This window comes from Montipora foliosa, chromosome 12, assembly GCF_036669935.1.
Source record: "Montipora foliosa isolate CH-2021 chromosome 12, ASM3666993v2, whole genome shotgun sequence".
Lineage (NCBI taxonomy): Eukaryota > Metazoa > Cnidaria > Anthozoa > Scleractinia > Acroporidae > Montipora > Montipora foliosa.
In genome coordinates, this window is record NC_090880.1 from 33,447,775 (window position 1) to 33,474,677 (window position 26,903).

The 26,903-nt window shown below is 38.6% G+C and overlaps 1 protein-coding gene across 4 annotated transcripts; it reads right to left on the reverse strand.

Annotated features, from left to right (window-relative positions):
• Positions 1-101: 101 nt before the first annotated feature.
• On the reverse strand, positions 102-26,903 carry LOC137980507 (general transcription and DNA repair factor IIH helicase subunit XPD-like). 4 transcript variants are annotated; one of them, XM_068827963.1, is made up of 27 exons: positions 26,738-26,839; positions 26,537-26,636; positions 20,394-20,471; positions 20,218-20,280; positions 18,799-18,912; positions 18,464-18,580; positions 18,294-18,347; positions 18,075-18,137; positions 13,326-13,449; positions 12,557-12,653; positions 9,196-9,498; positions 9,010-9,128; positions 7,423-7,492; positions 7,117-7,186; positions 6,278-6,379; positions 6,127-6,190; positions 5,947-6,038; positions 5,414-5,443; positions 5,197-5,289; positions 4,689-4,761; positions 3,993-4,063; positions 2,629-2,712; positions 2,464-2,523; positions 2,318-2,365; positions 2,159-2,209; positions 1,713-1,757; positions 102-1,183 (listed from the first exon to the last, which is right to left on the reverse strand). In XM_068827963.1, exons 1-27 carry the CDS (start codon positions 26,740-26,742, stop codon positions 1,094-1,096), a joined length of 2,280 nt encoding a protein of 759 aa, XP_068684064.1. In that variant the 5' UTR covers positions 26,743-26,839; the 3' UTR covers positions 102-1,093. The 4 variants fall into 4 exon arrangements, with proteins under 4 accessions (XP_068684064.1, XP_068684067.1, XP_068684066.1 ...); XM_068827966.1 differs by having other exon boundaries at positions 103-1,183; positions 26,793-26,903; XM_068827965.1 differs by having other exon boundaries at positions 103-1,183; positions 26,723-26,819.

Here is a 26,903-nt window from a genome sequence, read left to right on the forward strand (position 1 = left end):
GGAAATGTCTGATACTGCATGTGGGTTGTTAAACGCAGATTCTTTCGAAGTCATCGTGGGTTTACTGCAATTCATGCAAATGGTATACGGACAACAAGACCGGTGGGTAACACAAGGCTTTAATGGATAATTAAGACATTTGTTCCATAGAATTTTCGTGTTTTACTTTAATATAAAACAAATTCAACTTAACAACGTGTGCTCCCACTTTCGAGGAAGTTCTATCTACCTTTTCCAGCCTTTATTTCACAGAACACTGGCACACGATACGTGGTTATCTAACCCTAACCCTAACCTAAAACCAACAAATGCTTTAAAACCGCGACAAAGCAACTGGAGTAACTTTGAGACTTATTTAAAACACGCCTGAGAACAGAAAGTGGTCGATTAAGTCTTTTATATGGCTAGTGTTTCTGGCGGATATAACGCGCGCTCCGATTGGCTAAGAGCAGATAAGCGCGAGGGCATTATTCCCCCGTAATGCCCATGGGTCAATTATGGATTATGCAAATTAGTTTTTTCTTCTTTAAACTGTTCTGTTAGCCATATAATAAACAAATTAATAACCTCGACCGTTCGGTCGTTACAACCAAAATCTCAAACCTCGGCCTAGCTCTATTGACCTCGCTGTCGCTCGGTCAATATGGCAAGGCCTCAGTTTGAGATTTTGCTGTAACGACCTCACTCTCGATTACTAAGTAGATATTAACAACATAAAAGATCCTTTTAAAGGTAATGTTCACTTAACTAAGGGGAGAATATCCGACACCAGTCTTTGCTATTTCACAACCCGTGGTGACCCTCACTTGGGACTACGGATCGAGATCAGGTGCAGAAAAGCTTCGGGCACCGAGGGTACCACAAGGAAATAAATGATAAATATGCACTCCCATTACACTAACTCCTCGTAAATATCGCTCCGTAATGAAAGAGAAACGTGTCCTGATATCAAGACGGATGGAAACTAAGTTTCCTTCAGCATATTCCTGCCTTGGCTTCCTTAGGCACTCATCAGTGCAAAGAAGATGTCGACGATGTATTACACTCCGTGGCCACCAGCTATAATTGAAACAACCTGCACAGTCACAAAATATTAAGCAACAGCCGTCTGTAAAATTCGCTTCTGGAACTCCTCAGATTCCACCTGCTCAACAGTAAGAAGTGACAGGCCAAGCTGATCCTCCTGAAAACAGAATGTTTCAAAAATTTAACCGAATTTCGCAGAAAGCCGGCATTGTCACTAACATAGTTTTAAGTAACGGTCTCAGGAACCGAAAGCAAATAAATATGGAACTTGCGAACTGGCGACAAAGCGCGAGCCGGGTCTTCCGTCTTTTATTCTCATTTCTTTGGTCAACAATCCAAGTTGACTGAACTTGACCATAACATTAGATAATAATATTTTTTTCATATAAAGCAAGAGAAGATGAGAAGAGAGAGAACACGTTCACCTCACCATACATGGGCCTCTTCCAATGATAACTTTTTTCAATCTAAATTTAGTCCGTGGTCATGATGCGCGGCTATTTTAAATCAGATACCTGATTGGTTTATATGATCGGCTGCGTGATCATGGGCACGAAACCAAAAACACTTTCACAACATGGCCCGAAGCTTAAAATAGATTGAAAAAGCTATGATGGGGCATGGGGATGTGTTCTTTCTCAGTATCCTCTCTTTTATAAAGTGAATAATGGTAAGGGAAAGTTTACCTTATCAAAGGGTTGGGCCATTTGCCTCAGGAATCTCTTACTAACCTATGGATCAAAACAAATGATAAACCAGTCTTTAAAAAGTAGAGTTTATATCACAGTCATGTCATCCTTTAAGACCCTGAGGCAAGATAGCAAAACGAAATTTTGTCCTGATCCTTACCTGCTGGTCAGTCCTGGGCCGATTGTCAAGATATTTCAAATAATTTTGATGTCAAAATTTTATGTAACAATATTAAAAAGGACCCTGTCAAGAAACAGAGAAGGATTGTACTCAAATCCACGACATTGTTTAACTAAGAAAACGAGAGTGAATTAGTTATAAAAATCATATCCTGCCGCTATTCAGTCTGCGTATTCTGACGTCTGGGGTTAACACAGTGACAATGTTCGATTTCCGCCGAACTTTACTTGATCTCGACCTTAAGTTCTACAAACATCCTTACCTGGACTGCTTCGTCAATAGAGAGGTTGCAGACCCCTTCCCTTAAGTATTCCTGCAACAGAAAATCCATTATCTTCAGTGCTGGTGACAGACATGGTGTTTGTGCGGATTTTCCTCTCAATACCAATGCGCTTAAGTTGCGAGACACAAAACTTCTCACCTGAATCCACTTTGGTAGTTTACTTCTTTTGTCGACTTTGAAAAACCTCTGCAATGAAAGCAATAATGACTTCGTACATGAAAATGCCATGTCTGCTGTTTTTTGTATGTAGCAAACATAAAGGTAGTGCTTTTCTATGTTAATACCTTGTCAGCAAACACCATGATACCGTAATCTGTTTTCCCGCGGATCGCTCGACCAACACACTAAAATGAATAAGGCCAAGGTAATGCCCATTGAGACCACAGTATTTGTTCGATTTTAAAATAACCGTACACACTGCAATTTTGGAATAAACTATACATCTTTACCTGAGCAGCGTGCCTCATGGCATCAAAAGTAAGGAAGTCGTTTTCTCTGATGTTAAACTGATCTCTGAGGTACTCAAGTCTGGCCTATAAGAACATTTAGTGTTATTTCAGCCACACAGACTTCGCTTCGTCCATAATTAATACGATATTAACTCCTTAACATAATTGAGAGACCAAGATCCTATTGCTCATAATGTTATCGAGAGCGTGAAACTACGTTCAGGCATTAACAGATGTAAGGTAATGATTCAGTGAGCAGACATTAACAAACATATTAACAGTGCTGTTCGAACCAGAGAGAAAATAGCCAAAACTTCGCTCTGACGAAGGGCTAACGCTCGAAACGTCAGCTTTTAGAATCTCTGTACGGTGGCCAATTTACATTATCAACTCCGTTGATAAAACCAAATTTTTGCAAGCACAATATTCGTAATTTCGGAGAATCTTCACATTTTCCTGCAGTTTTCCTTTATCCCCACGAGTAATCCATGTAGCGAGTGTAACGAGACGCCTCCTATTGTCAGAAAAACAGAGGCATCAAACTGAGGTCCACCGTGTCTAAGCTCTTTCAGATCATCTTACTTCAGAGACTTGATAAGGGGTCGGAGAACACAATCAGGGATAATTAGAGTGGGTTTAGGAACGGTCAATCGTGTACAGATTAGCTATATCCAACGACGTGAATCAGACAAAATTGTACCGAGTTGAATACTATGTACATAAACTTTGTAGACTTAAAATGAGAATTCGATTCTGTCAGAAGAGATTTCCTGAGCAAGTCAGCCAGTCCATGTACCTAGGGTCACGGGTAGCTAGTGAGGGATGTCTGGATCCAGAGATCTTTTAGAGGACTGGCAAGGCAACTGGTGCCCTCAACTCAATGAACAACGCGTACATGTAGAAGACCAAGACCTCAATCAACGCAAAGATCAGGATCTAATGATTGTAACTGTAACAACAACTCTTACATAGCAATGCAAGGTCTGGTGTACTTCCGAGAAACAGACGAAGAAGCTTGAGACTACCCATCAGAACTGTAGCAAGAGGACCCTCCAGACCTGATACTTCCACCATGTCAGCTCCCCAGAAGAGCCTCAAAAACCAGACCTATTGAAGAATTCATCCCATCTAGAAGACTGAGAGGGTTTGGTCACTGTAAAAGGATGGACAATGAGAGGGTGCCAAAGTACTGCCTTGACTCAGAGTCAAAACAGGGAAGAGACATGTTGAGACGAGGACGAACAGACAGGGGCTCAGTGGGCACCCTGAAGGAGATGACTCCTGACAGAGTAAAATGGAGAAAGCTCAGCAAGAAGTCGTTGTTTATAGAAGATACGAGGTTTAATCAAAGGGAATATGTTCACCTTTAAAATCCTACTTTGTGTATAGACATATGGAATACCAAACATAATGACAGCCCTGCCATAGTGATGATCTACAAAAGAAAATCAAAAGAAACACTTTAATTTACATAAAACTAGGGTTTCATATTGAAATTAAAGGGCTCCTCTAAAAAGAAAGGGAAGCAAAACCAATTAATTAATTTGGGCTTCTTGTACTCCAGGGGCTGGTTCCTGAAAGGTGTAATAACTCTATTCCAGGGATAAACGTGCCTTATTCAGGCACATTTATCCCTGGAATAGAGTTATTACACCTTTCCGAACCCAGTACCAGGGGTATGCAGATAACAGAAGTGTTGAACATTGATTGAAAAGAGTTTAATAGACAGAGTATCAGTAATATTATGGATTGAAGACATAGTTAAAGTTTCCTTTTGTCCTCCCACTGCAATAATATCCTTAGAAGACCAATAATTAGGGACCAAGCTATCTCAACATAACTTTTATCTTGATATACTCCCAAGTGTAAACTAATCTCAAACCATGCGAGGTTGAAGTAAACTGGGTGAACTGGAGTGAATTCTTCTGAAAGCCAGTCCTTCTGATAAAGCAGAATTTGCAACCAAAAATTCAATAAAAAGAGTCCATTGAAACATCAGTAATTAAATAGTTATTATAAACTGACTGACTGGTTGACAAATAGCCACTGAATTATATTACCAAAATCAATTCCCTCTGAAACCTTTCCTCTCGCTACTGAAAGTAATATAGCACCTCTTCCATTTTCACAAGCCTGTCCAGAGGATAAAAAAAAACAAAACAGTAAACGACACAGCAACAATGCACACAAAGAAATTAAAGGAATGTTCTACAGCAGATCGACATCTGCTTGTAGTGAAGTAAAGGGGGGGGGGGGGGGGGGGGGGTGAAGTCTGCTTATAAGCCAAGTGGCCTATTAGGCCAGAGCTTATCCCGGTTTCTGTAGCATGAAGCGACTAGGAGTATTTCTACTCCCCCCTGGATGGGATGCCAGCTCATCGCAGGGTTACCGCCAGCATTAAGTTTGCCGGTACCCATTTATACACCTAGGTGGAGAGAGGCAACGCGAGAGTTAAGTGTCTTGCCCAAGAACACAACGTCCCCAGCCAGGACCTAAAACCGGGCCACTTGCTCCGGAGTCAAGTCCACTAACCATGAGGCCACCGTGCCCCCTTTTGTAGCGAAGTACCTGTTGGTAATTATAAAGAGCTAAACTGGTTTCTGCTGCATCTTGGGTCTCAATGAACAGCAGCTTGTTTCTTTGAATATTGCTAATAATACCCTAATAAAAAGAAAATACAACTCAGTCAGTTACTTACAATGGCCACCACATTAGATTAAGAGTGTTCATGAGGTTGAGCTGTGTGATTATTTACTTCAGTGCAAGTGTTTCAAACAAGAGTTACCTGATCATGCCAAATGGAAACAACTGCCTCCTGCATAAAAACAAATCCAAATTCATAATCTATGGTGGTTAAAAAATTAAGGACTTGTGTTTGTGGAAGTATTTGATTAACCAGAATGGAATCGCAAAATCCAAAATGGTACTGCTGCCTGGCAAATCTACCTTCAATTCATGGCATCAAAAATTTCAAAGACAAAATTTCATTAATACAAATAGACCATATCCACAAAAATACTGAATGCTATGCTATTGTCATTTCATATATGTTATTATACACATATTTTTAATTAAAATAGCCGCATATACTGTATTTGAGAAAAACTCTATCATACTCTTGAGGTAAATGCCTACTTTTTAATAGAATATATTACTGTCCTAGTCATTGTAAGTTCTTATTGCATTGCTTATCGCGACCTAAAAGAGTTAGTCTACCATTTAGAAGCATCAAACAGAGAGATAATAATAGTCTGTCCAGCAGAAAGGCGATAAAGCTGCCTTAATCCTCCACTATGATTGTTGTTGGCTTGTACCCACCATGTACTGGTAACTAGTGAAGAAACAGACTATCCCATCAGGCACCACTCCTGACATTTCTGCCAAGAGGTTTCCATAGTTACGAATAACAGCTGAAATTGAATAGATAATAATGGATTAGCACCCAGACAAGGAAGGCATGAAAAATAATAATCTGGAAAAAATAAGGCAATAACTTACACATGTCATCTCTTGTTTCAAACTTTGTTGTCATTGCAACTTGATCATTTCCTCTACCTACAATCTGTAAATAATTATGAAGGATAAAATGAATAAAATCACATTCCAGCTCACCAAAACAATATTAACTTTTTAAAGAATCAATACCTACCATGGGACAAAGGCAAATTCTGGCAAGGGTCATAGTAAACGTTGCCATGGTGACTGGGCGAAAGTCCAGAATCTTAGGATACATGTCTATTGGTGATAAGGTCTGAGGGTGAAAATAAAGAAATGGAAACCAAAAGGACTCATTTTGTACCATAAAAAAAAAAAACTACCCTAATCCTAAACCCTAATCAAAACAGAAAGAGGCAAAAGTTCAATGCATTGATCATGTCTTGCACGACCTGCTACCACAAAAGAGAGCGTGACCACTTCGCAACGCGACCATGATTACATTTTACCAAGTGTTTAGTACCCTGAGCATTTTAAGAAATGTTTTATTAACAGATGTCTATTGTCATTGAATTTATGATTGTTATATAGAAATATATATTTTAGTTTTAACCGCTTTACTTTTGTAAGTAATTCATGTTTGTTGAATTTCATTGAATAAAGACCTACTATTAAACACCAGACAAATCTACTTCTCAATTGGGACCTCTTCAGGGACAAATGGGTTAATAGAGAGTTTAGACATGCCACATTTTTTGAGGTGTGGACAGCATCCAGAAGTGAGCTGTTTTCCCTTTTTAACTTGTCTTGTCGCTACCACCTAACCCTAACCTTACATTGCTAAGTATCTTTCCTCCATTAGAAATGATTAGGTCTAAAATCTGGGAGACACTCCTTTCCAGTTACCGTCATGGTTCAAAGATGTCACATGCTTAAACTCTCCATTAAGTAATTTAACCATATCAATTACAGATAGGTACTGTGCATTTCCTGAAATAAATATCAAGTTTAAAATGTCCTAGTTAATTTGATTATTATCAACTAACAACATACCCCTGACGTGATAACAACTGACTGAAATCTATCAAACACAGGTTTTATAGCAATAGAGGCATCCATACAACTAATAAAAGAAAAATATAAAAAAATCACTCTGGATTGCAGTTTTAACATTACTGAAGAGCAGATTTCACGCGAACAAAGTGAAAAAATAGTGTTTTCCAGTGCTACATGGCAAGTGCTTATGCCATAAACAACTTGCTGCAATTATTGATGCAGCCTAAAATGATCTCATGCGATTGTACTAATTTCTGAAACCAACAGAATTGTTTCATAATCAACTGAATAAATTTTACTAACCTGAAATGGAGAATAGGGTTGGGTATAGTTGGTGTTCTGTCATCAAAAGGTTCAATGATAAGAGTGAACCCTAAAAACAAGAAATGAAAATCACAAGTCACAGTTTAAATGACATCTAAAGTCAATCAAGTACTTGTCCTGGGTGAAAAAAAGATAAAAAACTGTACGTAAAGTGACAAATTATAGGTAAGTGTGAGACTACAACTGGCTTATTAGCCCAAAGCTCCTTAAGCAGTCAGCCTACTTCAAAGTACATTGCTCTTGCAGGAATTTTGTAGGGTCGATTAAAGACAAAATGAAATGTGATGCTCCACCTTATCATCCCACTTTGTTTTGTCTTTAATTGGCCCTATAATTCCTGCAAGAGAAATGTGCTTTGAAGTAGGCTGACTGCTTAAGGAGCTTTGGTCTGCCAGCTGTAGACTCAAACTTACTAATGAAAGGTTGTAGCCTCAGAGTTTAACACTACAATTAATTCGCCTTACGTCAAAGGAGTATCAAAGCCTCTTTGCCACTGCCTACAACAAGGTATTTGCTTTGTCTCGAAGTCCGATATGACACTCAGGTCCCGTTTGCTACGACCCAAGGACATGATCGCTCCAGACAAGACGATATAGTCAACAGGCTTCCCTGTGAATGTGGTAAAGTCTATATTGGCAAGACGGGTAGATCTACCCAGGAGACAATAAAGGAACACAAGAGGATAATTATACGAATTGACCATATCCAGACCTCTGACATTTCCCAGCATGCTAATGAGACCGGACACCACCTGCTTTGGAACAAGGTAATGTTTATTGATCAAGACTCACACTGGTACACCAGAAAAGCGAAGAAAGACATCCACACAAAACTTCACCCCAATAACATCAACTGTGATAATGCAATCCAAATTCCTGAAGCATGGATACCAATGATCAAGAAACACGGCAGGAGATTGCTACTTCAACAAACCACCAAGGGAACAATAATTTATTTCAAATCATACCTCTGGGGAAATTACTCCATGAATCAATAAGGATCAAGTCCACCTATCAGCTGACCACCGTGATACATAATGTATAGTGGCACATAACCAGCTGACCTTATCGCCTTAAGAAGACCAGTAGTGAACAGTCAAAATGTCACAATCGACAACCTAAGTGACTATACATCATGAGACAAACAATCACAAATCTTACTATTTAACTTAGGTACTTGTACTCTCTTACTTTTAATACCGTTTTCGCAGCAGAAATTACCTCTGAGAGTAACCTGATGCAACCAACTAAAAGCCTTTTTTTTCTGGAATTGGGGTTTTCATAGGGTGTAGATACTACCAGTAGTTGCATGATTACCCAAATCCAGAAAAAAACTGTTGGCTACATCAGATTACTCTCAGAAATAAAATTATTGTATTACTAATTTATCTTCAGTTGCAGATTAGCCAAATATAGTACCAAATTATGCAGCTGAGTGAGGCATATTGGATTAATCATATGGAATTATCACAGCTTACACATGCTGCTTTAGGTACATGTACTGGTCTGTTGCTGCTGGTAGCTTTCTTACAATAAATTCAACACAGCAATGTTATTACTTTTGTACCTTTGTTGTATGTGCTTACAAGAGTAGCAAAATTTGCAATAAGTGTCAGAGGTCCATAATCTTGAACATCTGGGAGTTCCAATGTATGCAGCAAAGAGCTTAGTCGTTCAGCACAGAACCTGAAAAAAATAAATATGAGTTTGGACTATGAAAATGTTAAAAATCTTACTGATACAAAAGAGGTACCTGAGTGGTTTCCTTTCAATATAGACTTGTTGAAATACATGTTGTAAAAAAGATGGTGGACTCTCTTGTACCACATGCTGTACTCTGAGCCGTGTCTTTAAGTATTCAATAAATCTTCTCATAAAGTTCACAAAATGTTCAGCTTGTCGAATGTTCCCTGGGACAGCCTCCTCCAACAACTCATCTGGAAGCACTGGGTTAGATAACACCATGTCAGTTTCTCGTGCAGCACTTGTTTCACGTAGACCTTGAACAAGTTTATTGTACTCCTCCCTTAATTTACCAGCATCTCTTTCTTTAATACTAAAATATAAAAATCAAAGAAGAATTAAAATACAGCCACCCTGTCCAAGAATATGTGTATAAAAAAGCACACAATCTGGAGAACAATAATTGGGAATCAATAGGTAGGAATAATTAAAAGAATATGCTGAAATTGCAGTCAGGAATTCGCATAATTACTATAAGAAATTTTGGACACCAACTTTTTTTTTTTGAATGTCAAGCGATGTTCACTAAAAACTTGATAAAGATGTTTCAACTGAAACCTTTGGTCATCCTTGATTTAAATTTGACAGAAAAGGGACTTCAACGGTTCATATGTGTGTATGTGCGTGACTACAAGTACACATGATCTCTGCACGAGGCGAGAAGCACTATGCAATTGAAACATAAATGCCAGGGATTTCTATTATGTTCATACCTTGCATTCTGGTCACTCTTTGAATGCCAAGCATCCAGGAAAAGTCTCTTGTCATAGTGAGCTACCTTGTCAACTATAATGGCATGGTCAAAACCCATATTATAGCCAAATTGGTTTGCGTGTCAAGCAACTTTAGAATATTGTTGTCACAAACACGGGACAGCTGTTCTATGTTCACTAAGCCTTGTGGCAAGTGCACTGCGCACCGGTGGCTCTGTGTTGGTTGAGCACTGGGCTGTCACGCAGGAGGTCGTGAGTTCAACTCCGGCCGGACCAACACTCAGGGTCTTTAAATAACTGAGGAGAAAGTGCTGCCTTTGTAATTACATCTGCAAATGGTTAGACTCTCTAGTCTTCTCGGATAAGGACGATAAGCCGGAGGTCCCGTCTCACAACCCTTCAATGTTCATAATCCTGTGGGACATAAAAGAACCCGCACACTTGTCGCAAAGAGTAGGGCATGTAGTTCCTGGTGTTGTGGTCTGTCTTTTGCACTTATGTCCAGGTTTGACCCTAATTAGATGCACGCCCAATTTTGACATCCAACAAAGTGTCCCTTTAAGTCTAAGCATTTGCCACCCATTTTCAACAATAAGGTAAGGGTAAAGGTCAGCGTTATTTTTAGCTTTGGGTAAATGCAGCAGTTAATCTTCACTTAAAGAGCAGCATTTGGGGGACACTTTGTGACATAAATTGTATGTATTCTGAGACACAAGTGATGTTGAAGTTGGCTAGAAGAGCAAGGGGACACTTTGTGACGCTTATTGAAATCCGCATGCATCTAATTAGGGTCAAACCTGGACATATCTCGTCTTCTGTGGTATATCATGGTTGGGAGGGTAAAACGGGCACACTTAATTTGGAGCCTTGCTCTGTTGTGCGACCCCCACCACAGCCTGTTTATCTGTTGAGGTGAAAGTAGTTAAATAAATTAATAAATAAATATTCATTTGGCCATAATGTGTGAAGTCACAATTGAAGCAGTGTTTCAGCCTCAAAGTATAGTATTTAAAGTAAACTGCCTAGATTGCGATTTCACATATTATGGCCAAATGGATAGAGCACTTACCACCAGGCTTAGTGAACATAGAAGAGCTGACCGTGTTTGCAATAGCAATTCTAAACTTGCTCAACCCGCAAACCAATTTGGTCATAATATGGATTTTGACTACGCCATGAGTATAGTTGACAAGGCAGCTGACTATCAGAAGAGACTTTTCCTGGAGGCTTGGCATTCAAAGAGAGAGCAGAATGCAGGGAATGAACATATAGAAATACCTGACATTTATGTTCCAATAATGCATAATGTTCCTTGCTTCACGCACAGATCACATGTACTTGCCGTAGTCACGCACATAAGCATAAATTATATGAACTGCTGACAAAGCTGTTGCTTTTTTGTCAAATTCAAACTGAGGACCACCGAAGGTTTCCGTTGAAACATCTTTATAAAGTTTTTAGTGAACGTTGTTTGATGTTCAAAAAAGTCAGTGTCCAAAATTTCTTACAGTAATTAGGTTGGAGTAATGCTATAATGGTTTTCATCCAATGTTTAAAGAGCTTCCCAAACATTTTGAGTATCTATTCATTCTGAAGAGCATGCAATTTTCTGTTTACACTACACTCAAGGATACTCTTTACTGTGTTCAGTTATGAAGGACTTTCACACTTGGACATGAAAAATTTTCATCCAGGTTTGAGTGCTCTTGTTTGCACCATCGCTAATATTATTGATGGGTTTTGTTTAAATATTTACATATTGTATTCTTAAAAAATAGCACAAAATACGACGTTCTACATTTTTGTTTTCGTTTTCCCACTCTTAGTAATACGTGCATGGTTGCCATAGAAATGCAATATTATTGGCACTATACAAAGTACAATGTAGGATAAAATTCTAGTGCTATGGTCCAGTCAGAATTATTGACTTATTTTGCTCACAGGCACAGAATGATAGTATGCAGTTAAGCTAACTCTCTGAGATAGGGAAAGAATCTCTTGGTCTCCTTCGGAACTGGTCATCAAATCTCCTGGGGGAAAAAAGACTTTGAACCTTTTAAAAACTTTGCTCCACTGAAGGCTCAAATTGCATCCCCAAGTTAAAAGAATTTTGATTTTTTTAAACTCGTTTAACCGTTTCTTAATGCATTTCTTAGGGTTAGGCCTAGGATTTCTAATTTTTCTCACAAGTGCAGAAAGAGCTCAACGATACTTGTAGACACTCCAAATTCCCAGATAACAACCAAAAAGGCGTGCAATGTAAAGTTGGTGAGGCAGACTCTTTAAGCATGTCATCATGTATTTTCAACCACTTTTTTTCTAGTTTCAAGGGTGGTGGTCAACACTGAAGAGCCTAATTCAATTATGGGATGGATGGTTGACTTGATTTGGGGGGGAGGGGGAGTGGGTTATTGGGCAGGGAGTGGGCGGGTTGATTATTAGGGATGGAAGGGGCTTTGGGGGGTCTGGTTATATAAAAGGTTGGTATCTCTAAATATGGTTAAGACCATAAGATTTTTTTCAGACAACCACCATGCTAGTTTACAACTCAACAGTAATCACTACGGTTACTATACTTTTGGTATTCCAAAATACTGTATCTCTCGTTTCAGCAGCTAAGGTGTGTGATTTGAATTCTACAATTGATGCCATTTTTACCTCTTTATTGTTCTTGCCAATGCATCCACATTGCCATGGCTTCTGTCTAATGTTCTCCTTGATATAGTCACGCTCATAGATTCAATGCATACATTGTCTGTTAAATTATTAATAACAACACATGAATTATGACCTGAGTATTTGCAAAAAAGGATAGTGTCACAAAACCCAATTATTTTTTCTGATCAATGATGTCATGTTAAAGCAATGCCATGAACCAACTGGAAGAAATAACTTGCAACTTGTTATAAGAGCATAAAACACAAACAAAAGTATCATATATTTCAGTATTTTAACACGTGCCAATCATGCATCCAAATTAAGTCACCACATGTGGTTTATGAAAGGATCTAAAAGCATCCAATTAAGTCACCACAAGCAGTTCATCACAGGATTTAAAAAGAGGAAGCAGAGCAAGGTGACTTAAGTTCAGTACATATCACTGTAAGGTATGTATTCGAAATCTGTTACATGCACCAGACTGCAAAATTGCATTCCATACTCAATAACAATAAAAGAACCCTTATAGCAAGCAGTATTAGATGAACGGTACAGTTTTACGCCATGCATGTAAGCATGATATCAAAAAAGCTTGAATCAATCCACTACTTCTTTTATCAATCATATTACACATAGCTTCCAAACATTTCTAAGTACAATGTAACTTTTTACCTGATGACTTGCTCTTCACCAAAGTGATAGGCAGCTTAAATGCTAACAGTGTCAATCAAAACCTCCATACATAATAATAAACCGGATGAAGTCTCACCTATATTGTGGGCCTCATCAAACACAACTACAGAACTTTTCTCCAGTTCCTTGGAAACAAGGTCAGCTATTTTTGGATCCAACAAGTAATGATAGCTGTATACAACAACATTAGCATGATAGATCTGAAACAAGTTTTAAAGATTTTCATGTAACTTTTGAATTTATTTTCATGCATAGGGTTATAAGTAGTTTTTGTTCTTAGACAACTATCAAGGGTGTTGGACCCACTTTCAAGCCACCTGTAAGGATGGTCTTTTAATTTATATTTATTCAGTGGCAAAGACCCAGCCCTCAAAAGATTTAGTGTAGTCCCGTGGAAGTAAGATAAATTCATGGTTATTTTAAAACTATAACTTACAACCATTTAAAGGCTCTAGAGATATAGGGCAAATAAAGGCAAACCAAGGCTAAGAAAAGAAATAACCTTATTGTGAATTTAAAAAAACCAGTGTCTGGCAAAAGAACTGAAGTGGCACGCTCCATTATAATAATAATAATTTTTATTGTAAACAAAACTTGCTGTCAGAGATTTGACAAAATGAAATGAAATTACCATGACTAAGTGGAGGACATATAATTTTCAAGGACAGAAGGTTACGTTCCTGTGGACCATTGTCATGTGCAAAGCACTGCCACTCCTTTTTCAAGATATCATGATCATTATAGCAGGTTTGGTTAACACGAGACCTCAAGCCCCAAGTAGCAGCAAGTTAAAAACTGCTTAATGTTGCAGTTCCCACTGGTATTTATATTTAACACACACTAAAATAACAAAATGCAAAAGACAATGTTGGGCAGGTGTAAAAAAAGGGGGGAATACTGCTTCATGATCAGTGTAACAGACTACTTCCGTAGCATGACAAAAAAGATGAACTTATCTCCATGACGCATGAGGCAAACCGTGCCGGATCGGACAGGATGTAGGCCAGTAAAAGCCAAAAAAATGATATACTCGCCTAACTCTCCACGGTACTACGAGTTAAACCTTCAGCCATCATTGTGCTATGATGGAAAGAGTGTAGGCGGTAAAAATAGCTCAAGCCTCCTTATCTCCCAAGCACTATGAGCCGACTCCACTGACATGTGCTGGATCGGACAAGAACAAAGGCAGATACAGAGTGTAAAATGGCAGAACATGAAAAACACCGAAGCTTGGGAAAGTTGCTGTGAGACTGAACCGCCACTGATACATGCAAAGCACGTATCCCCCCAAACACGAACAAACCAGTGACTAACTGTGGTAAAGAAACTGCAGCCATACGTGGCGCAGCTCACAGTAAAACCTTGCAAGGCGTGCGTATATAAGGCTGGTAGCAATCCAATGACCATCGGCCTGGAACCTTAATTAACCAGTCCGGCAAGCCCGCTGCACCCACTATAGACACAGCACCAATGCAAAAACTGTACCCCGGTAGGGTAGGCCAGCATGTCGAGTTATATTTAAATTTCTTTCGCTTTTAGGCTTCACACATTTTTATCCGTTGAAGGCAGCAGTTCAGTCTGTCGAAAGCTCATAGTTTTTTCAAAACGTTTTACCAGAGAACGATTTTACTTCTTTCTTAGCATGAATCGTGGTAACGGATCTTCAATATTTTTACGTATCCCTAAGAATGTTAACAATAGCGGATTCAGAGTGATTCTGACGCCACTCACTCAAGACTCCAATGTGACAATAGTTATTAGGAGTAGGCAAGTCAATGTTGTGGTTTAATTTTGTTTTTGGTTCGAATTTTCTATAAACCAGTTCATGTTTTTTCCAAACCAGTTTAAATTTTTTAAACTGTTGTTTTATAATCAACAGTTACTGTCTAAAAAGGGATTTTTCTTTTTTTGGGGGTATAGTTACAAAAACTGGGCTTGGTTTTTTTAGGGGGTCTTAAAAAGAACTAGACATCTTTTCCTGCCTTCTATTCACCTACCCCTCCCTGATCCTCTCCAGTACCTCTATCCTACTCTACCCGTCCTTCACACATCTATATCCCCCTCCTATGCCCACCCCCTTTATCTCCAGAACTTGAACTCCCAACCTCTGGATCTGCTGCCTACTCCTTAATCCACTTGACCATGCAAGCAATTGATGCAAATTCCTCATAATAATTTATAAATGAAGATTTTATTATTCACCCCAGGCCACTCTCAAGTCAAAGTTAGATTTATTCTCAAATGTGCAATACAACACCAGAGCCACATATGGCAGAGTCATGCCATGCAGTTGCAATAATATTGTTTTTTCATTATGAAAAGTATTCCTACTTGTGAAAGACAGAAAAGGGTTTAGCTCTGATGAAGGGCTAACACTCGAAATGTCAGCATTCAAATATCTTTACAGTGGTCAATTTACCAACTTGAAATCAACTCAGTTGATAAACCCTTTTCTTTATTTCACTTCCCCAATGACACAGCACCACAGCTTCTTTACAAACTAAACCCCTTTATCCTACATGTGAAAGAACACTTTACTTCCACCAACCATGAACCTCAATATTCTTAACCCAACAACCAAGACAACAGTTGTTCTAGACTTAACACTGCAAATAAGTGATTACTCCACCTACATGTACTCAATGCATGCCAATCCCTTACCTGGAATGCAGTGTCTGACACTTGCAGACTGCAGACTAAACCTAACTTGCAGTAAAAGCCAACCGTTTTAAAATGGGTGCTTAGACATAAATACTGCTTCTCAGTGCTATTTGAAATGGGTGCTTTATAGACCTAAATACTGTTTATCACTGAGCGCTATTTGTAGGCAGTCTGCAATAATTGTCATACACCTCCTGACATACTAACCATTTCAAATGTGTGTGTAAACCTACCGTAGAGTTCCCATAGTAGCGACCCCTCATTACTTTCGGAATTAGCAGCCTTTGGGGGTCACTACTTTCGGGGTGTCATTACTTTCGGGGAACAAAAATCGTTTGCAAATAAAGCTGGTGCGAGCTTTTTTCCGAAATAAAAATTGAACAACATAAACTTAAAAAAAATTGACTGCTGGTGATCGGTGTGTGCTTTTCACGAAATGGGTGGGTACAGTATGGCAATTGCAAGAGACCTCGCGCTGGCTGAAAGACACCACATTTCACTATACCCATTTCCGGTAGCAGGGACAGTGAAATAAAATTAATATAGATGGTTTACTGGACTACTGCATGGGTGAATCAGCCGATATAGAGGACTCAGAGGAGGAAGCTAAACTGCTTCAATTGTACTGCGTGACGCACCGCTGTGTTTTAGTCTGTACCCCAGCCTTAGAAACTATTTTGATGTCAACATTAATGAGAGAAATTGGTCGCCAGTTTTTAATTAGCCTTTTGTTTTTACCTTTCTTTTCTAATATAATAATAACTGCTTGCTTCTGAGAGTTAGATAACTCTCCATAATTATGTGCATAATTGAAAGAGTTTACTGAATGTTTTCCAAGGATAGGCCAAAAGGCTAAATAAAACTCCACTGTGAGGCCATCGTTGCCAGGAGTTTTATTTTTTTGAAAACTTTTCAACGTATTAAAACATTCACTGACTGACAAATTTTCCTCACATTTCCCTTTCTGTGCTTCGGAAAGTTTGGGTATGGGCACGTTCTTGAGAAAGGAGTCTGCCAAGGATTCACTACCTCGAGAGGAATTTGCCTGGTAAAGATTTGAGTAGAAACCTTTAAGTTCATCCATAATTATTTTTGGATTCGTTGTCAGAGACTTATCCTCTCTAAAAATTTTTCGAATTGTACTTTTTTTTAACCCTAGAGCTCTCCAGATTTAAAAAATATTTGTTACTTTTCTCCCCTTGCTCGTACCACCTAGCCCTCGAACGTATAATTATGGCCCCTTGTGCTAAATACTCATACTGAAGATCATACTCAGTCTTCAGAATCTCAAGTTTGTTAACATTTTCTAGTGACGGGTCCTGATCGCATTGTACCTGAACATTTTTCAATTTTTATTCTAAGTCTGCCATTTTGGCCTTTCTTTCCCTTGCTTTGAATTTGCTATCAGAAATTGTATCTTGTCGAATCTTGTACTTAATAAGGTCCCAAAACAACCTAGGGTCGTCAATATCTTTAAATTCATCAACCCAAAGGTCATATCTACTATTAATTAAAATTACATAGTCCTTATCATCTTATAACCTTGCGTTAAATTTCCAAAAGGAGGGTCCGCGTATTTCTTCTTAGGACAAATGGTGGCATAAGGCTTCCCCTTGTTGCAAATTAAAGTGCCTTATCGTGAACAATTTGTGACACTGCACGAACATATTATTGTACCTTAAAATTTTGACTATTGATTGACAAATTAAAGGTACCTATATAGTATACACTTTTTAAAAAAATTGGTCTTGCTATTTTCAGGGGCAGGGGGTGGCTCCTTTCGGGAGGTTGCTACTTTCGGGGGGTCGCCACTTTCAGGATTTACTAGCAGCCACAAAAAATTGACGTTAATTTCGGGGGGTTTAGGGTTAGCTTAACCTAATTTTTAAAATGCAGGCAGTGTCCCTAACCTGTCATGGAAGCTTTAACCATTTAATTAATTAAAGTAAGAGCTCAACCCTAATAACTGTATGACCTACTCTTTATGGATAGTGTGTGGGTTGGTAAACATCCTTTTTAGGGTATTGATTAATCTCCACCAAAACAATTGAGCAGTTTGTCACTTCTTCTAGCTCAAGTGTTGCATGTTATTGAAAACTGCTGTTACAGTATAAATTTTGTTTAATAGTAAGTGGAAAGTTTATAGGCCTGGGCAAGTACTTACTGCATGCCTTGCGAGAAAATATGGACACCAACCCTTCTTGCCACCCACTGTCTTGAGATCATCCTTTAAAGGGAAAAGAGTTAGAAATGAAAAACAACATTTCATCATAAATTATTATAATAACCATTTCTAGTGCAATAAACCACTCATAGCAAATGAATGGTTATTAAATTTAAGCTTTGTATCCAGCCTACTGTCAACAGATGTGATTTCTCTCACCAAGTTATATACCCCTGGGATGAGTTTCTCCTCCTTGCCATGAGCATCAAAAGACTGTTTAAAAGAGAAGAACAGTACAGCACCTGACATAAAATAATTACTCAATCAAAAAGCAAGAGTCAAATTTATTCTAATGCAGAGACTAAAGAAATGAATAAAGATCATCTCACCTCATACAGTGCACAAACAGGAACAGAATGATCTTCTTTGTGCTTTACACGAACATAGGATGCCGTCAAACCTAAACACTTCCCATCCACTTTCTTGCCCTCTCTTTCTGCACTTACCTATTAAGTACATAATTTATGTTACCATGATGATATGAGACATTTTGACTGTACCCATAGAACAAACCTTAAGCACATCACAACATCTTGTCAACTTATAATTATGAAGCTTTCTTTAGAAATGTGATATAATCAGCAGAAAATGTGGAAGAATGTTTCATTATTTCACTGATGTTATCTGATTGCAAACAAAGTGACCATGCAGTGATAGCTTATACCTCAGGGTGAATGCAGAGATTTTTCCTTGAGCTCAGTCCTAAACCCATGAGCTTGGGTTTCTGTCCCGTTTCTCTTTCATAATACTCCAAAAGCACTTTCAACTCCTCCAGGACCTGCAGACCATGAATAAATTACAGCAAACAGCAAAATCAACATGATAATCATGTTGTCTTTCTTACTATTGCTAGAGAGTGCAAGTTGTAAATAGCTCAGTGTTAAAAAGCTATTTTTATCAAAATTTAAAGAAATCTGTAGCAGGCTTTTCTTAGGGGTTTTATTTTGCTGGACATGCACAATGGTGACAACTTAAACTGGAATAAACATATTGAACAATGCATGGTGAAAAATGCCAGCAAACATCTGCACACAATAAGACTCCTTAAAAATTCTAGAGCCTAGATAAGATTTATTCCATGCTTGTTGTAAACATGTAGGTCAGTATTGGAATATGTATCTCCTGTGTGGGTTTCCCTGACTGACTATTCATCAGTTGTTGTATTAATAGTCACTGTCTATAGAGTTGGTACAGAAGAAAGCTCTCCATATTGTCTTACCCCAGCTTAAGGGGGGGTGGCTCTTAACTACCAAACCATTACTATGGACCCCTTCAAATAGTGATTTCTCAAATTCCTTTAACTCTACAGTTATCCTTTGTTGCCAACTGTGTTCTATTTACATTTCTTCATTTGGTTCGACTCATTGCCTAAAAACTCAGCGAGTTACCCTGTAACCATGTTTTTCACAAATATTTAACGCAACAGTATGAGAACATTCTAACACAAAATCTGTAGCATCGATTTTACAAGAAATAATTTCTCAAAAAAATGATGATGTCATGATGCCCTCCTGTGATACACTTTTCAAAATATCAGTTCCATTTGTGACCATATATCACTGTAATCTAGTTTCCAATACAAGAGTGATAAAAGAAACATGAAATCAAGTAAAGCTATGATCCTCGCAGTTATGGACACAATTTTAGCAGTTGCATAGAGAAGCCTGAAAAACTCAGGACTTCAATGGGGTTTGAACCTGTGACCTTGCGATACTGGTGAGATGCTCTAACCAAACGAGCTACATGTATGAAGCCACTGACCTTGAGAGCTGGTCATTCCTCATTTCCTCATGGGAAAATTAGAACCCACAAATGACCAGCTCCCAACATCAGTGGCTTCATAGCTCAGTTGGTTAGAGTGTCGCACCGGTATTGTGAGGTCACGGGTTCAAACCCTGTTGAAGTCCTGAATTTTTCAGGCTTCGCTACACAATTGTTAAAATTGTGTCCATAACTGCGAGGATCATAGCCTTACTTAATTTCATATCCGCAGTTTAGTCAAATTCTCATTTAATATAACACTTCATTCATTAATTAAAAAGAAACATGACTATAATAATACTTGACAAAAGTACCACTTTACCTTTTCTAGCTCTGGCACAGTACGGGAGCAATAAATGAGTTTTGACAGCTCAAGAGGTTTGGTCTGATTGAAAGAATTAATAACAAATAATATTATTACAAACTATAATTATGTTGCTCTATGAATTCACCAAAAAGTTTGGTGCCATTTGGATACAACTCAATGAAGGAATTTACCAAAATGTAAGCAACTATCAAGGACAGCAATGATATTGTTTTGCCAGTTCCAGACGGCATCTCCAGAAGACAGTGACCCTAAAGACATCAAAGGCACATAACTGGTGAATATAAAAACACAAGCCCCTATTTAAGCATGCTGTTGACAAAAAAAGAACTAGCATCCATTCTATCTACAGATATGAGTAAGGCCTTTGATTCTCTATGTCATAATCTTGTCATAAAAAACTCAAGACATATCAGTTCACTAGTCTGTCAATCACTAGATCTAATTCGATAACAAATTTATCTACAAAATTTAATCATCCATCCTACCTCACTTAACATTATTGCCACTTAGTGTGCCAGCTAGTGCCAACTTAGTGTTATATCTGGTCAATCATGTACAAGTTTATCAAGAGCTGGAATACAGAACAGCTTACGGAACCGAACCTGAACAGAAAAACAAAACTACACTTTCTGAGCCCTACTACGCAAGCGCACCGAACCTAGGAACCCGGATATAACACTTAGTGTGGCAAAACTGCAGATCTTCTGACAGCAGAAAAATAGAGCAGATTCAAGAAAGTATGCTTAAAGAGGTATTCAGCTCCCATTCATAAACATATGAAAACCTTCTGGCTCTGAAGCACGGCTACCTGCACTGCAAAATCAAAGACTTCAGGATATCGCCACATTAATGTATAAAGTAAAGAATGGCCTTGCACTGAATATTATTAATGAACTATTTATTAAAAACTCTAGATATTCACTAAGAAACAGTGACTTCCATATCCCTACTTTTAACACTAGTGACTATGGAAAACACTCGATAAGATGCCAAGGGCCTTATATATGGTCCAAACTAGGTAATAAATTGAAGGACTCCTTGACGTCATAACGTCATGTGCACATTAAGAATTGGCAGCAGCACGCCTACAAGGCGCTCTGCACAGAATACTGATTTTCTATCTTTCATGTATTCTATTATGTGGTCTGATGCCTTCAAAAAGATCTAGTGAGCTTATTTCCATCGCAAGCTCAATAACTCTGTCTAAAGGTCATGTTGGAATGGTGTTAGGGTTAGGGTTAGGGTTAATGTATAAAGTAAAGAATTAGGGTTAGGTTTAGTCCATAAAACATCTAGCGGTAAGCAGTACTGCAATCTAACCCTTAGTTCATGCCACACAAAAGCTAGTCAAGTAACACTTTCTAGTCTGCCATTATGTTCCACTAAAGCCTTTCAACTCACTCAGTGCTTCCTACTGGCTGCCCTGATTTAATAGCTGGTAATGTATCTCCTAATCCTGGCTGGGTCTGCCCACACTGACAGGAAACAAGAGCTGGCTATGTGAACTGTCTTGTCATCAATGCTCGGAGCATAAAGAGCCTTGGAGTCCATAAAACATCTAGCGGTACACAGTTCTGCAATCTGCATAAATTTCATGAGCTTGTTTACTCTGAAAACACGGATTTGGCTTGGGTCAAAGACAGCTGGCTAAATAAAGATATTGAAGACAAGGAAATTCTACCAACTGGTTATACCATCTATCGGAGGAACAGAGAGTCTCGTGCTGGTGGGGTTTTGTTAGCAGTTAAATAGGACTTGTTTATTACATCATGAGAAGTCGCAAATACATGTTCCGACTTGAAAGTCATCTCAGTCGAACTGATTACCGCTTCGAACCACAAATTGTTACCGGTACTTTGTTGTGCTTACAGCCCATGGGAACCAGACAGAAAATGGATGGACTCCTTCTATATTTATTTATTGAAGATAGTTTCGGGTTACGATAACCTACTAGTATGCGGAGACCTAAACTTTCGTAAAATCCTTTGGGAGACGCCAGAGCTAACTGCTAATGAACTTAGGTTCATGGAAATGTTACTAGGTGATCATTTCTTGATGCAAGTTAGCACCATTCCAACTAGAGGCAAGCACATGCTCAATCTTGTCATCACGAGTTCTCACCCCTAAACAAAGCGGCATACAAACCGATCATGGAACAATAGTTTTTCAGTTTAAAACATCAATAAAAGCGGCTCCACGATTGGTCAGGGAGGTTTTTGATTACAGGAGAGGGGATTTTGAAGGTTTGCTATCTGCACTGGAGGCTATAAACCTATCTGGTGTGCTAAATCCCAACACTTTTGTGAATACCAACTGGATGTGTTGGAAAGACACATTTATGGCTGCAGTTGCAGATTTTGTGCCTAGAAGGAAGATCAAAGGTAAAAATTCAAAAAGGGAAGACAAAGTGCAAGGAGAAAACTATCGACCAATATCTCTATTATCAATAGTATCCAAAGTGTTGGAGAGATGCATTCTAGTCCACGTCCGGGACCACCTAAAGGGACTTATAAGCCATGTTTACATTTATTCGACAGTGTTTTGTCTTTCAAGGTCCTCGGTGTCACTCTCAACAATCAGCTCAAGTAGAATGATAACATGGTTACCATGGTAAAGAAAGCCTCCAAGCGACTGTATATTCTGTGCATACTTCGCTGTTGTGGGGTTCCTCTGGCTGATCTGCAGTTGATCTACTTCTCCCTCGTCAGGAGTACCCTGGAATATGCTTGCGCAGTCTGGCACACCTGTCGGCCAATTTACCTTTCGCGGAAAATCAAAATGGTACAGAAAAGAGCTTTGCGCATTATTCACTCAGAAATGCATTATGAGGATGCCCTGCTCACTTTACAATGTAGTCGCCTCAATGACCGAAGATCCAGCCTCTGCCTAAAAACTCTAAAGAAGATCGAAGAACCAGTCTCTCGCCTCCACCATTTGTTCCCAGTGTCACACAGGAGCTCACACGGTTGGGATCTCCACAACTCTAACACAAGATGAGCTTTATTCCAGCTATATGTTACGGTCAACGCTGAATTTCCCTAAGTAAGTAGTTTTTACTATCCCTGTTATATTAGTTGCGGGGTAATAATCAATTTTAGGATTTTTGTAATTAGAACTTTACTTACCAGAAAGTTTGATTTATTTCCTATTTTAAAGTTTTTTGCTTGTATTTACATGGTTTATTTTATATTGTAATTTACCTATGGGTGCAAGAATATGTCTTCAATAAACGTATTTATTTATTTTATTTATTTATGTACAAAACGATTTTACTACGGGACAATCAAGTGTTACCGCTGTTTGAAGTATTGGAATGCATTGGCTCCCAACTAGACTCAGGGAAGCAGACAGATGTGATCTACCTGGATATGTCAAAAGGCATTTTTCTGAGGGTGTCATTGACATAGCGCTGCATTGCCAAAGCCATGTTGATGTAAGATATAAACATTTTCTGCTGAAGACAATGTTTAAATGTGCATTTAAACTTTCCTCAAATTAGCAGCTTTTCCATCAATGTGAATGTCTAAAAACTGTTTTTGCTTGCCTTCACTATCCTAAAACTCTCGTAGAGAATACCACGAGACATTTTATTGAAATGAAAGTCACTGGGGATATATGTACCACACAACAAGTATTCGGGAAAACTTAATGCTCCTATCAGAATTGTCTTACTGTTCAAGAAACAGAAATCAGCAAAAGTGGTAACACACCAACTGGGTGATCTCAGCCGAAAGATTGATATTGTTGTCCAGCCCGTTCATTCAAGTCAAGTCGGAAAATCAAAGGACAATTCAAACCCAAAGAACACAAACCTCCAATTATTAATCAACAAAACATTATTTATTACAGTAACTATAGTGTGGTCTGTGTGATGCAGACTATGTTGGCTTTCATGGGTCGACACCAACATCAACGTGTGGAGGAGCATAAGCAATAAACAATCGGCAATCATGTTTACGAGGAGAATGGAAAGGATCTGGAGACCATTGAAAGAAGTTTCAAGATTTTAAAGCAATGTCAGAGTAAACTAGACTGTCTGATATTTGAAATGCTTTTTGTTTGCGAACTCAAACCAAAACTGAACAGAGTGATTCAATCTCTCCAAAAGTACTTACCTAAATAATTCACTTTTATCGTCTCTTTCACTCTTTTATTGTAATGTTTCCATGTAAATATTTTAGAGTTTTAGGTCAATACCTCATTAGTATTTTTTACAGTTGATTATATATGCACAAAATATGCTAAATTTTACCTTTCCACTTGAAAATGACCGTTAAAAAATGGACACAACTTGAGTTTACAAGACGTGTTTCGATCGATCATCTTCACTTACAAGTGTTCATTACAGTGCGAATTTCAATTTGTGTCAATGTCACAATTTGAACTTACGTTAATACATGGCCGTTAATATTTTAAATTACCGGTAAATAATACAATGGCAATGTATTAACATAAGTTCAAATTGTAACATTGACACAAATTCAAATTCGCACTGTAACGAACATTTGCAACTGAAGATGATCGATGATCGATCGAAACATGTCTTGTAAACTCAAAGTTGATGTGTATTCTTTATGAATAATAGTTTGTCTGCTTTTATCCAGGCCTGTTGTTTTTTAACGTTAGCTTTTATAGTAAATCCATTTCTAAACATTTGTTCATTCAAATGATACATTTATGTGAAATATGCCAAACTTTTTCTTTGTTTACAACACTACATAGATCATTTAAATCCAAATATGAAACAATTCCCCTCCTGAACAATTATTAACCCCCATTTTCTGGGCGATTATCCACCAGGCCCCAGTTGTTCAAACAATGGATAGCGCTATCCACCGGATAAATCACTAAGGTGGCGAATGGGAAAATGCGAGACTTGCTGAGATGCCGAGATCCTAGTTGAAAATCCGAGCCCGAGACTCCTTGGTAAAAAGTTTTGAGATTCAAAAAGGGTAAAAACAAACCATGCAAAAAACAAGACTTCGAGACTTATCAAAAGCCCTTTCGAGATTTCGAGATCCAGCTAAAATTTTCTCTGTCCTTGTGTGGGCCCATTTCCATTAGTAGGACCAATGCTCTCGTGGTTCATATGGGGTAGAAAACCTAAGCACTTCCAGGGCCGTAGGCAGTATGAGGCAAACCGAGGCACTTGCCTCAGTCATTTTTTCGTGATTTTTTAAAATAAAGCATGATTCCAGTGTTGTCTTTAAAATGTACTCATCATAAACACCTAAAATACCTACGAAGAGAATTTAACCATGGACATTGCCTCAGTCATAATTTTTTTCTGGCTACGGCCCTGACTTCACGTTACATCCTAATCATTCAACCCTAATCTAACCCTAAACGTAGTATTTGGCTCACTTTAAACCTCAATTTTCTGAATCTGAGGCTACGTTTACACAGGTCCGAACATATTTTGGCATGGACAAATTTTGTACCTGGACCGCCTGTTTACATGGAACCGTGCAAATTCTGTTACAGATCGCAATGGTGTTTTCATAGGTTTGTGCAAATTTAGAGACCAGCTGCAGGATTTGAATGGATTTTTAAAAATCTCTGCTGTGATTGGTTAAGCTTATGCTTTTAGCCAATCACGTTGTAGTGAGATGCAGTACGCAGCAAATCAAACATGGCTTTCTGGTCTGAGACTTTTTCCACAACCAGTTGTTTTGTGAGCTGTACATGCTTACCAAAAAATTTAATCAAATGTGTACGTTGCCTTGATTGATGAAAATCGGAGACAATGGCCATTTGTAGCAACGTGTACTGCAGCAGCCCAGCTAATCCGGCCAAAAAACCAATGCATGCAACTGCATGCGTGTCCTCATATCTGTATCGTGCTTTTGTTAATTTGTTTTGTGTCAAATTTGATTTTGAACAGAGCGAAATGTAACTTTACAAAAGTAACAAATTGCGACCTTGCAACATTTTTGCTTGGCAAGAAGAAAACGTAAGTAGATTCCATGCCTTAACCCGCTCTAATCTTGCAAAACCTTGCACGGTTCGGGTGTTTTCGAGTCCGTACGCATATTGGAACCGTGCTTGCTTTTTTCAGGTCAGAAACTTGCACACTTAGCCGTTCACGAATTCGTCCGGTTCCACCGGCCCCGTGTGAACGTAAGGTGGAACTGTGCAAGTTTTTATCCGTGCAAAAATTTGTCCGGACCCGTGTAAACGGGGTCTGGGCCTCACAGAACAGACATGTACATGACTCGCAAGGCTCGCTGGCTTGTGGACTAAGACAGCCAAATTTCACAGTATGGAAAGTACATAGTTAACTGTGGTCACACAATAATCTCAACAGTCGTACCTTGGCATCCAAAGTTCGTTTTAATTCCATCATGTAAGAGTACTGTTCAGGATAAATGTAGTCGTAGGGAAAATATACCAGAAGGCCATCGATATTTAGCCTATCAAATTGGGAAGCAAGAAGATGAACTCGTTGATCACAATTCAAATAACAAATGTATGTAAAAAAGGGATTTACTTAATGTACATTTAACGGATTTACTTCATTCTGGTTCTGCGGGGATTGAACCAATTCTCTCAAAGTGCACACAACTCACGTGGATCCACCATCTCTGGGATGTTAATTTCGGCTATTATGGCGCATGCTCCAAGATAATATACCCGCTGTGCAATAAATCGAAGAGTATAAATCAAAGCGCATCAAAGCG